Below are 13,731 nucleotides of genomic sequence, written 5' to 3'. Positions count from 1 at the left end.
ATCCCCTTACATACTTTATGCTTTCCCTAATTTGGTCTATAGCGTCACCAATTACTTTCAATCCTTCTTGCACAATCAAGTTCAAAATGTGTGCACAAAAACAGACATGGAAGAAGTCACCATCACAAAGTAAGGAATTTTGAAAACAAGTTTCTCTTTTAAGGTTTTTACCAAAACATTGTTACTAGATGCATTATCCAAAGTGATAGAAATTTTTTTTCAAGCCCCCAATCGTGTAAAAACTCATTATGTTCTTAGACAACTCAAACCCAGTGTTAGGTGGAGGTAAGTGGCAAAAATTTAAAATTTTGCTACATAACTTCCTATTGCAATCAACATAATGGGTTGTCAAACATATGTAACCCTTTATAGTATAAGATGTCAATAAATCCAAAGTTAGACAGATCCTAGATGGAATGGCCATTAACTCTTCCTTCAACAAGTTCTTTTCTCTCATAAAGTTCTCAAAACATCATGCTTAATGGTATTTCTTGAAACCAAAATAGCATCGAGATTTAAATAAGTTATCAAAGTCCTAAGTTCTTCATACTCTACAAATTTGAACGGTAAACCATGTCGGATAATAAGATTAGCACACAACTCACAGGACACCATTTGATATATTTTTTTGAATTTCAACTTTCCTTGGGCATCCATCTCATCTAACTCACATCTTCAAACTTGATTTCATTACACTTTTCGAGATGACGTTTTAAATGACAAGTTCCATACTTTTTACTCGCAACTACGTATTTTTTATTACAACCATTACATTGTGCCCTCTCTTTTCCATCCTCACCAAGCCCTATCTTAGTGAAAAGTTTCTAGACATCAGATGTTGTTGACTTATTCTTTTTCTTATCCACTTCAACACTTTCCTTATCAGGCATGTCTTCTTCAACCTTATTCACTTTACAACTAGCGTCCTTGTTTTGAACATCTCCATTAGGTTTACTAACAGAATCATCCATTACCCCCAACAAGCTTAAACTACAAAAAATTTCAACATGCTCAATTTACAATAGTTTCATCATGCTCAATTCACAACAGTTTAAGATTCCAATGACAACCCAAAATAATAGATAAAATGTACAAACAGTTCAATCAAACAAATAAAGCCAAAGCTTCACAACTAAATTCAACAACCCTTCAGCATATAAAAGCTACACATACAACTCAATGAAACCATCCAACATACAAAAAATATCTGCATGCTCAATCCACAACAGTTTCAGCATGCTCAATTCGTAACAGTTTAAGCTTCGAATGGCAACCCAAAATAACATATAAAGTCTATAAACAGTTCAATCAAACAGACAAAGCCAAGGCTACATACTTGCACTTTCACTATCAAAAGCACAAATTCAACATAGCTTCCAATAACCAACACCCACATGAAGAAACAACAACAAATTGATACTCTTTTTTTACTACAAATGACCAAACAAATTGAAGAAATTAGGGCCAATTTTTTGTTAATACTCGAGCATTCACTTATGAATTAGGAATTTAGGACCAATTGAATACCTAGGTCAAATCGAATTGAAGAAATTAGGGCTACTTAAGGCCAAAGGAAGGAACCTCTATAATGTGTGAGCCCTTGTCGCTGTTGTGCCGCTGATGAGCGTCAACAAACACACGACAAGTATTGAGTGAATATATGAAGTGTATTTGCGGACCTAAGTGAAAATACCCAAAGTATCTACGCAAGTTATTTCAATAATAGGTAAAGATTTTTGTGATATATTTTCATATATAGATATATCTAAAAGCATCTCAAAATTTAATAGTACCTCATCTAAATATTTAATATACTAAATCAAATCTTAAATGTAGAAAATTATGAATTTAAATTAAATATACCAAATAATATTTTTAATAAATTAAAAAATAAATCTTAAATAAGTAATAATATAATCTTCTACAATATCAATAAGAAAATTCTTTATATATTTTTATCAAACTTTATCTTTAATTTTATATTTTAAAAAATGATATTGATTATTATTTCTAATACATGTTATAAGGTGAATTTGTTTTGAAAATTTGAGAAAATTTAATTATTAAAATTATTATAATATATAATTACACAATTATACTTATTAGGGTGTTATTAATGAAAAATATACAATTATAGAGTTTGTTTGTTTAAATATTATATTTGTTATTATATATAAAATCCAACCATCTAGAAAATTCTAATAATAAAATTATTTGCTTAACTTTTATTTTAATATATGAAAATGAACATTTTAACATTAGCATTTACACGTTTTTTGTTGAAAGGAGGAGCTTATTCACTCAATTGAAGTTTTGATGATGTCCAAAGTCAAGCAACATGATGAGACATTGCCTCTAGTTATATGTTAGATATTTCATTTGAAAACAGTGCATGCTTAGAATAATTGTAAGGCAAGCTTGAACAAAATAGATCAGTTATCCAATTCTGGAATATGTGCAAATAAGCTTTACAAAACATATTAATGGATTAGCCATTTAACTAATGGATTATTGAAGTGCACTACAGCCATTGCAATCAAAATTCAGTCATGATAATCCATTAGGTAAAACACCTAATCCATTAATCTAACCAGCAAAATTCTCCTTTTAAAAAAAATCTCAACTCAGTTTGAAAAATACGAGATACTGAATTGAGAAGCAATTTTCGGGAGATTGAAAAACATTGAGTTCTTGCATTCTTGAGAGATTATCCTGCTAGGTATTCAAGGAGATTGATGATGAAGCCTATCTTGGGAAGTCACACTTGGTACTAGGATCACCTGTGATATATGCACAACAATTAAGTGTATTTGTTCCTTGTTCTTTTTGAATTACATTTCTTTTAATTATTATTCACTGTGTAGGTGAATGTTCTTGATGCAATTGTATGTAACATTGCACTAGGGAGTGATTCTTGATGCAATTGTGTGTAACATTACATTAGAGAATAATTTTTTATAGGGTTATCAAGTTCTTGATGTCATAGGGTTTAAAACTATTAAGGGGCACTTGTAATTCTTGTAAACTCTTTGATATAGTGGAAATCTTCTAGCTCTGGTTACTAGAAGATAATTGGATGTAGATTCGTGTAGAATTGAACAAGTATAAAAATCATTATGTTCTTTTGGTTCTTTTATCTCCTATGCTATTCATAATTGGTTGAACTAATCCATTAACACAAAACTGGAAAATTTATTAATGGGTCTATAAACATTGAAAATAAATCAAGATTCTTTTAAATCGGTAAAACTCTTATAGAACCAATGCACCCCCTTGGTTGGCATATATTAGACGTATCTGATTTAACATTTTTAGTTGCCATGTTTAAAATTGAAAGCTATTTTTATACAAAAAAAAATTGGAATAGTTTTTTTTTTTCAAGTGTATTGTTTTCACTTCCAAATTTTATTTTAGTTTTATCAAATATAGATTATGAGTAATACAAACGGTTTCCAATTCTAGGGTTTCACTTCCATATCATTCCATGTCCAACAACATCCCACCTCTATTTGCATTCCTCTCCACCTTTAGTGACATTCTACTCTCATTATTTCACCCCCATTAGGTTGGTCTGATATATTGATAAAGCTTTTTTGTCGCCTAAAAGACTCAATCAAACCAATTTTCCCTTAAAAATGCAGTATAGGGAGAACCTTGGGAATCAATTCGTGGACATGGCTAAAGTCAAATGTAGTATTTGTGCTTGAATTGTGGTGGGAAAATTTATTCAAAATCAACACTTAAAAACAGAAAACTCAAAATCATCAAATGCAAGAAATGCTATGAACTATGCATGAATGCATGACATGCAATGCAAAAAATGGTAGGGAATGATGAATTAGTTAATCCTAAATGCTCAAAACATGTTCAATGATCAAAACTAGGCTAATGCAATGGTTAAATTGGTCCAAATTCATCAAACTTGAAATCTGCCCAAAATCAAGAACATGTTCATGAGCAAAGTGCATGGTAACCTCATATTGGGATCTTTTGATGATACAATTGAAAATTTAATGATGTAGAATGATTATAAATGGTCTCAATTACACTTAGAAACTAGAATCACTCGATTTGGTGCACTACACACAAACTTCCCAATTTCATGAACCATAATTCCCAAATTTGAGCAGAAACATGATTTTGATCAATTCGACCAACCCATGCAACGAAAATGAAATTAAATATGAAGAAAGCCTTGTCATGATGCAATGAATGAAACCCCCAAATCAATTTACATCAATAATCCTTAAAATCACGCAATCATAAAATTATGCAGAAACACGATTTAAAAAGATGCAAAAATTAATTTAGTGATTCATGGAAGGAAATGTGAAATTGATGATTTGAATCGCTTGGGAGACATTCAAGTATGGTGAACAAAGCTCAAGAACAAATCAAAAGCCTTAAATCACATAAAATTTGAATGGAACAGTGGTCTTGAGTGAATGTGAATGCAAAAAATTGTATAAACATGTGAATTGATGAAATGGTGATGGAATTGGGTGTGTGATGGTTCAAATAGCTTGGAAATCATATCGGGAGTGTGCACAAATTTATGGAACTCAAAACGATTAAGAAACAAGTGAGAAATTCAATGGAATAGTAACTAGTGGTGTGTGTGGACGTGAAAATGGTGTAGAAATGGGGTTTTGGTGATTTGGTGGAAGAAACTCAAAACTAAGCTTGTGAACAGTTAAAGGAAGTTAAAAGTGATGTGTGTGAAGTGGCGGAATGAGAAGAAACTCGAAATTGAAGCAAAAGTGCAATGAAATGGAGAAATATGAGTGAAATGAGCTTGACTACTACCATTGATCCTGAATCCAACCCATTCATCTTGTTTAGTCTGAAACAATGATGCATAGAGGTATTTTCGACACACCAATTCATAGGCATGGTTCTAGAACTTAGATTTGGTAAGGTAGGATGGAGTTCAAGCTCAAAAAGTGGTAGCCAAGGTGGTGGTTTAGTGGAAAATGATGATGAACATTATAAGACCATAGACCAAATGAACAGTATTGAAATTTTCATTCATTGAAGCTCAAATCCAGATTAAATTACCAAAAATGATTACAAGGATTTGTCTCAACCTTCCTTTCACCAAGGCTTGAGTTATCCAAGCTTTCAAAAGCAAAAATGGAGTGAAAATGGGTGATTTTTAGGGAATTTCGGGTCGGTTGCATGAGGTGATGTGGTGTTGTCAAAAATAGGTCTTCATGGTCCATGAATGTCCAAAAAATGTCTTGGAAGGTTCCTAGGTCGTGTCCCTATGCCATCTCACCTAATCTACCCTAAAAGCTACCCTATACTAAGACATCTCTCACCAAATGAGCCCAAACCCAAATGTGTAGCCCCCTCTCATATTTTTGGCAATCCCAAGGCCCAAACCAATCAAATTTAGTGTCCTAAAGTGCTCCAAATGATTGGTTCTTGATTTGGGGCCAAATGGCAAAAGTCAACTCTAAGATCAAACATGCCACTTTTGCACACTTCATGCTTTTCCAAAGTGCAGCCCCCTCTCAAATTTTCGGCAATCTCAAGGCCCAAACCAGTCACATTTAGTCAATTAAACCTTGCCTACGGATAGATGACCTGCAAATTGTTCAAAATCTCAAGTGGAAGGATTAGCTCTACCTAGGCACTACTTGAACAACTAAGCTAAAATGACAAAAAATATGAAAACTAAGAGTTTTGCTCAATTGGCCCTAAACCTCAAATTTCGGTGTTTGACCACTTCCAATAAGTGTAATTAGGCATTTCTAATGATTCCACAAGGTCAAAACACTCAATTTGGAAGAATTTCAAAAAGTTAACTCTAAATCAACTATGTCATGGTTTAAAGACTAAATGAACAAAATGTGACTCTTAACACTAGGTTTGACTAACCTAAGACCCTAAGACTCAAAATATGATGCAACCTCACTCAAATGATGTTTAAAAACAATGTACAAACACTAATTCTATGAAAAATGCAAAAATGGCCCTAAGTGAGGAATCTAACCTAATATGCTCAAATTAGCTCTAAAATGGAAAAAGTGATCACTTTGACTAATGAAAATTAACAAAAAATAAGACACATCATGTATCTTTCAAAATTTTGGACTCCATTAATTTCTTATTTTCATACATATTGTTTATCATCATCATGTTTGTTAATGACTATATGTTAATCCAAATTCTTAATCAAATCTTGTCCATAAAAGTGGAAGGAACTAATCTCTCTTAGGTATTGATTTCTCTCTTTCATTTTTTTCTTTCTTTCTTAACTTATTGTCTTTTAATAAGGTATTGTTCGTCTTCTCTTTTGTTATGCCTGACTTATGAGAAGATTGTTCTTTTACTGCCATTGATTTATGAGAATATGTAACCTTTATTTTTTCTGATGTGAAAGTCCAATAGTAATAATTATGTGAGTATTAATTAGGAATTAAACCTAAAACTTTCCACCTACCTTTACTATAGAGAAAAATGTTGTAAAAATTTAATTGTTTCATTTTTGAAATAATAACACATTGATTTTGGTAGTGAGATTTTATTTTGCATCAACTTTATTTCAATTTCAAAATTTAATTTAATATCGATAAGAAAACATAATACTTCCTCTACATGTGAAATTTGATGAGTACTTGAATAACTCCTTGTGATTTTCTCTACTTATAAAACTTTTAGTATAAAAGGTTGTCTTCTTAGTTTCATTTTTGTCCCCTGGAATAACTGAAACCAATAATAGTATGCTTGAATCCACCTAACTTATGCTTGAATCAACTACTAAGGCTAAAAGGCTTGGATGGTTGGTCCTTGAGATTTGGTATTTTGGTCTACAATATTATAATTGTTCAATTTATTTTCTTTCTCAACTATTTATAATTGTGCTTTCATTATAATATAATAAAGAAACCAACTCATATGAATATGATTATTATGTAATACAATGAAAGTCAATCATAATTCGTACTCATATCACAAATAATTAGAAAAAATTATAAATAATTCAAATATAATATATTTTAATTTCTTAGAATAGTTAACGTCATTCCTCCGAACATAAAGTAAAACTAACCTTAAATATCTAAAATATAGCAACCATGTTTAATCCTAAAATGTTTAATCCTAAAAATTCTGGATTTATTAGTACACTTTTTTAACACACTCTATAATTAATTAATTAAATGATTTCAAAATAAATAAAAAATAAAAAAGAAACAATCCTTAAGGAAAAAAAAATAGAACATACAGAAATCGGTAATTCTTAATAAATGAAAATCGATAACATAAATATGTTAAAAATATATGGTGTTTGGTGGAAGAAATGCGGTGGTGGAATTTCAACTAAGAGCCAATTCCAATTTATCTGTATATATTTAATACCATAATCGCAGTGCGATTAGTGTAAGAGCTTCTAGATTTTAACTCCACTTCTTCTTCCCCTATATGTATAAATACTTAGCAGAATCATTGGGCAGAGAGACAAAGATCACACATCCAAACATGACGACTTGTGTCAACCTCAAAATATGGCTTCTTAACTTGCTCACCTTGTCCACTGTTCTTTCCTTCTCCAATGGAAAACCAAGTACCAAGTTTCGAGTGAAAGCAGTTAATCTTGGTGGGTGGTTGGTGACAGAAGGTTGGATGAAACCTTCTCTCTTCGATGGCATTCCAAATAAAGATTTCTTGGTCGGTAAATACATAAACAATTGTCACAATTATCATACATATTTTCTCATGCTTATTTATATATGTGTTTAGCTGTCTTATTTCCATACAAAATTAAGTGTTTGTCTCAAATTTTGTAGGATGGAACTGGTGTTCAGTTCAAGTCTGTGACAACGGGCAAATATCTCTGTGCCGAGTCTGGAGGAGGAACAATCCTAGTTGCAAACCGCACAGTTGCTTCTGGTTGGGAAACATTTAGAGTGAGTGAACTATTTAAGGATTGTTATATTCATTCATTAACTAATTTCGTTAAAACATTATTTGAAGTTGCATTTTGATGATGATACCTGCTGTTATATTATGTATATACAGTTGTGGAGGATAAACGAGAACACTTTCAGATTGAGGGTGTTCAACAAACAGTTTGTGGGTTTAGATGGGGTTAAAGTCGTTGCTGTTTCTAACGATTCGATTGCTTCTGCGACATTTCATATTGTTAAGGAAAGTGAAAGTTCGAGTCGTGTTCGTCTCAAAGCATGCAATGGATACTTCCTGCAGGTGATTCTATGCGTTTCTATATGTTATGCTGGTTTTTTTAGATACACCATATAAAATTCTAAGAGTGTGAAACAATGTGTTAGAAGAAGGCACTTGAGGGAGCATGGTGATTTGGTGCAAAAATAGAAGATAGTTTATTTTTCTTCATATGTGTAGTATAAGAAATAAAGTTAAGGGTGAAAATTGTGGAATGGAGTTGCAGGCTAAGTCAGAGGAGGTAGTGACTGCTGATGTATCCAAGGTGAGTGCATGGGAAGATGATGACCCAACCATTTTTGTGATAACCATTGCTGCAAGGTTGCAAGGAGAATTCCAAGTCACAAATGGTTATGGCCCCACAAAAGCTCCCCAAGTTATGAAGGTAACATCATCAATATAAGAATTAGTTTCATAATTTTTTAAACATATTATTTTGAGAAGTTCATGCTGGTTCTATAGTAGCAGATAAAGTCTGCATGAAACTTTACCTGATAATAGAATGAATATTTTAAATAAATAAAATCATGTGTGAGGATTAAAAATGGAATAGATGGTTCTAAGAGTCGATTTTAAATTTAATTCAATTTTACATAATTGATTTATTTATAAGGTGAGATATGGAAGTGAAAGTGTCATAACTTGGGTCATCTCATTAATTCAATTTGAAAGTTTCATCTCATTAATTAACTTTCCCCGTTCACATGGATGGTCCAAACTTCACACACTGAGACTTGCAGAAATTAATCAGCAAGTGGATTTGATTTTCATGAGGTCCACTAGCAAATTTTTGTTTTTATCTATTTTTCTTCAAGATCATGATCATGTTTTCAAACCAATAGGATTGGAGTAGTAGTGGAAGACTTATTGTCACCATATATACAAAATATAATAACAGCAAACCCAAAATATGGTGCAGGTGGTAATAAGAATGATGTGGTGGTTTTGTGATTTTAGGACCATTGGAGCACATTTATTGTTGAAAATGACTTCAAATTCATGAGGAGCAATGGATTAAATGGTGCCAGAATTCCAGTAGGGTGGTGGATAGCAAGTGATCCTGCTCCACCTTGGCCTTATGTGGGTGGTTCCTTGCACGCACTAGACAATGCCTTCTTCTGGGCACAGTAAGTCCAACTCAATTTCATACCTTCTTTTATCACATCCACCACTTATTTTAATTAATAACAATGCAATCATATCACCCATTCCTAATCATGAAAACTGAATTATAATTGTTTTATACATATCGAGCTTTATCTAACTCACAACTTTTATCAAAATCTCTTCTCCAATATTTACTTTATTTATCTTGGAAATTCTATATCGACCAAAAATAAAGTGTATTTACAATATATACACAGGATGTAAACTTCACCTTTATCGATTTTGTAGGCTGAAATAAGCTTAAAAATCACTTCTTAATATAATATCAGAGTTATTCAAAGTCTATTATAACGAGATTTATTGTTTGTTGGGTTTATCATATCATCCGTTATCAGGTTGCCATTAGACCACCCACTATTATTTAGTGTCACGTTAGATATATGTTTTAACGTGATGAGCGTATTGGAGATCATCGACTAGAAATAAGACAAATTTATTGTATATAAATATATTAGTGGTTGTATAAACCTCATCTGAGAAGTATGGTTTTTAGGATCGAGTTAGACTTAGAGTTTACTTTTTATAGAACATATCTTTATATGTCACATGTATACATGTACCTATATATATTGGAATAAATTTATGTACAGGAAATATGGACTAAAAATTATCATTGATCTTCACGCTGCACCTGGTTCACAAAATGGCTTTCAGCATAGTGGTTCAAGAGATGGTTCTCTAGAATGGGGGACAACAGACGAAAGCATTAACCAAACAATTTATGTTATAGACTTTCTATCTGCAAGGTTCATAACTCTATATCCGAATTTATATTTCAGTATCACATTTTTTTTAATATGTTATTTCTTAATGATTAATATTCGTAAAACATCTTTCTTTCCAATATTGTACTTGAATCTTAAAAATGAAAAGCACTATTCAAACTAAAAATTCTATCTATAAATAATTCTACACATTTTAGGTACGCCAAAAATCCTAGCTTTTATGCAGTTGAGCTACTAAACGAGCCTCTCTCACCTGGTGTGACGATTGAGATGTTGAACAAGTATTACAAAGCTGGGTATGAAGCTGTTCGCAGACACTCATGCACAGCTTATGTGATACTCTCAAGTAGATTAGGACCCTCAGATTCAAAGGAACTATTTCCTCTTGCGAATGATATGATGCGATCTGTGATTGATGTTCATTACTACAACATCTTCGATGATGTATTTGAAAACATGAATGCCCAACAAAACATTGATTTCATCTACACCAATCGCTCATCGCAGTTGAACAATATCACAATCTCAAATGGAAATGTTCCTCTTATTTTTGTGGGTAAGTCTTCATATCACCCTCCATTCCACTGTGTATATGAATACCTTTCACCCACTATCCTTTAGAAATTTTTTTAAAATATAGTGTCTTCAGTATCATCAAAATATTTGATTTTCATCTAAGTATAGTTTTTTTAACAGCAAAAAAATATATTAAATAAGAGTATTTAAGATACTTCAACCTTATACATATAAGATAAACAAATTTGTCCTTAATACATATTCCAACAATTACATTGTCCAAAAAAAAAAAACAACGGTACTTTAATATTTTTTTTTTCACACCCATACATTACTCCTTACTATCACTCTTTTTTAGTATACAAATTTTGTTGTGATCATTTTACTTTATAAAAGTTCTCATATGATAGTTAAATTATGTCAAATAACTCTTAAAACGAAGAGAACTCCTATTACTCAAACAACCTATTACAAAAATATTTATATTTGGAATATTTGGGTTATTACTTTCTTCTTTTTATCTCCAACTTATTAATTTAATTATTTTCTCTTTCATCTGTCAGTCACCGATCAAATCTCTCTTGAAAAGGAAATTATGTTGGAAGAGATTGAAAAATAAATGAGTAGATTAGTAACTTAGTAAAAAAAGCAATGTAAATTCTTTAATTCCAAAAATCAATCAAGAAAATACTTAAAAAACAATGTTAAACATTCAATGGAATAAAAACCTCAATCTAAAATACCTAATTATGATCCTTTTAAAACTTAACTAAGTCTTATTTAGTTAACCATGACCACATGGCACTAGAATGCATTACTTGCATATAAAATTTTGTTTGAATTGTAAAATTACAACTTTTTATTGCTAATTCATGATTTAAAAGCTTTCTTTTTTTTTTTCAATTTTAGTTTTCAAGTCTTTAAAATGTACAATTGTGATCTGATTATCAACTTTTATACATGTTTATTGTTTAAAATTTTGTATACATTAAATAAAAAATAAATTAAGTTATCATTTAATGTAAATTTGGATTCATTTTATTCTAGACTTTATAATTGCATAAAATTTAATTTTAGACTAAATATTAATTCCAACTCAAGGTGAATGGGTTGCTGATTGGAGAGTTAAAAATGCTACAAAGGAGGACTTCCAAAGATTTTCTAAGGCCCAAATAGATGTTTATGGGCGAGCCACGTTCGGGTGGGCTTATTGGGCTCTCAAGAATGCCAACAAGTTCTGGAATTTAGAGTGGATGATCAATAATGGTTACGTTAAAATTTAGAAAGTTTTCTCTCTAGAGAAAAATAAGGGCCATTTACTTTATTTTGTTGCTCGTTTATATTTTTAAAATTATAAAATTATCATCGTCTTTAAATTTGTTTCCTGTTTTCAAATATTTATGTTTGAATAGAGAAAAATGAAAAAGTTATTTTTTGTGTTTTTTTGAATGTAAATGTCTACAAGCAGAAGAAAATTCAAAATAAAGTTGCAAATTTATAATTAAAAAGTTAAAATAAAATGTAAATAAACATACTTTAAATTCCTCGTAGGACCCCCTATTCACTTCTGTGCCATACTATATCCTTAGTTATCTCTCCGTAACAATTGTGATGACAATTAATGGAAAAATCATTTTGAGCATTAACGATAGATGTTATAATATCTTTTATTGAGTTTTATTATCAAATAGATTTCATTTAAAGTTTCTTTGATGATAGATTTTATTTTTATATTTTAATTAAACTTTTGTTACTCTCACAATTTAATTTTTAATGTTGTGAGAGTATAAAAAAAAATCTTGAGATGTTGGAAGTTCTTTTATAAGAACTATTTTCCGTGGTAGATATTGAATGTTGTTTTAGTGGGAGATCTTGTAAAAGTAAGGTCTTGTATCTAAGATCTCAATTGAAGATCTTGCACTAAAGATACTTTTATCATCTTTGATTTTAAATCTTGATTTATTAGTAAATCAATTGTGGATTGATATTGAGATTTCTTATTTGTATCCGTTACTTTTAGATACAAAACTTTATAATTAAAAAAAAAAACAATATATTGAAATCGAATATTTTTTGCTTTAAATTATTTACTTTCTTACATGTTTTTGTTGAAAAATAAATTAAATTTATTGAAGGTTAACTTTTCTTATTTGAATAAACTGATTTAATGTTCACTAAATATAAAAATGACACTTTTAGGGTGTAGACAAATAGAAAAAATAATTATTAGAAACTTTAATGAAATGTGTCGCCGTCATTAGTTGAAAAACTATATCAACTATAAATTAATAAATAGTTCTTGCATACATCAATGGATAAATAATCTCAGATAGATGATGACAATAGTTTATATCAACATTAACTAAGAAAAAAAAAACTCCTATTTGTATCAATTATAAAATAGTTTCATTAATACAGATAAAAAGAAACCCTAAATTTATCAGAAAAATAATCCTATCAATATTAGTTGACAAAACTTTGATGATTAGATGAAAAATAACTATATATGACTTATGTTTTATCAATGGTGCTTAAAGAAATTACGACTAACATAAACTATAAATATTATTTATTGACATAATTATTGTGTTTGACGTAATGCAGATATGTCCAAGTAGGTAAAAATTCGTGGGTCATCACGGGTTCGGGCCAGGTTAGATTGGGTTAAATTTTTTTTTTTTATAAATTTCAGTACATATTAATTTTTTGTTCGGTCTACTAAGAACTCGGCTCATCTGGATTGAATTTGTAGTGAGCCGAGTTGGCTCACCCGGGTTGAACATATGGTGAGTCAGATTGACTCACTAACCCACTCGGAGATAAATGCTTACACAATTTTTTATATTTGAATTGGGTTGAACTATTTTTTTTAGCCAACATATTGGGTTGGCAAATGCAAATCTAATACTTTTGTGATTTTGGTTTGTATTTCGAGTTGAACATTATTTTGGATTGTATATGGATTGTATTGAAGTTTATTTAGATTTTAATCACAATTATAATTTAGTTTTTTGTAAGACTAAAGAAAAAATAATTATATATATATATATATATATATATATATATTAAGTGAGCTAGTGAGTCAACCTGTTTAACCCACCAACCCGTGGTGGGTCGGGCCAGATTCGAATTTTTT

At 30.5% G+C, this 13,731-nt stretch overlaps 1 protein-coding gene across 2 annotated transcripts; it reads left to right on the top strand.

Moving 5' to 3' along the window:
* The first annotated feature begins 7,326 nt into the window (after positions 1–7,326).
* On the top strand, positions 7,327–13,519 carry LOC114193629 (putative glucan 1,3-beta-glucosidase A). Of its 2 annotated transcripts, none has more exons than XM_085665689.1 (8): positions 7,327–7,674; positions 7,794–7,913; positions 8,026–8,211; positions 8,414–8,572; positions 9,145–9,314; positions 9,945–10,100; positions 10,277–10,635; positions 13,200–13,519. In XM_085665689.1, exons 1-8 carry the CDS (start codon positions 7,429–7,431, stop codon positions 13,211–13,213), a joined length of 1,410 nt encoding a protein of 469 aa, XP_085521815.1. In that variant the 5' UTR covers positions 7,327–7,428; the 3' UTR covers positions 13,214–13,519. The 2 variants fall into 2 exon arrangements, with proteins under 2 accessions (XP_085521815.1, XP_027939305.2); XM_028083504.2 differs by lacking the exon at positions 13,200–13,519 and adding an exon at positions 11,697–12,044.
* Positions 13,520–13,731: the final 212 nt, after the last annotated feature.

The sequence above is a fragment of the Vigna unguiculata genome, chromosome 8 (genome assembly GCF_037176805.1).
Source record: "Vigna unguiculata cultivar grain cowpea cultivar isolate G323 ecotype 2 chromosome 8, ASM3717680v1, whole genome shotgun sequence".
Lineage (NCBI taxonomy): Eukaryota > Viridiplantae > Streptophyta > Magnoliopsida > Fabales > Fabaceae > Vigna > Vigna unguiculata.
This window is presented reverse-complemented; position numbering and strand designations above follow the sequence as displayed.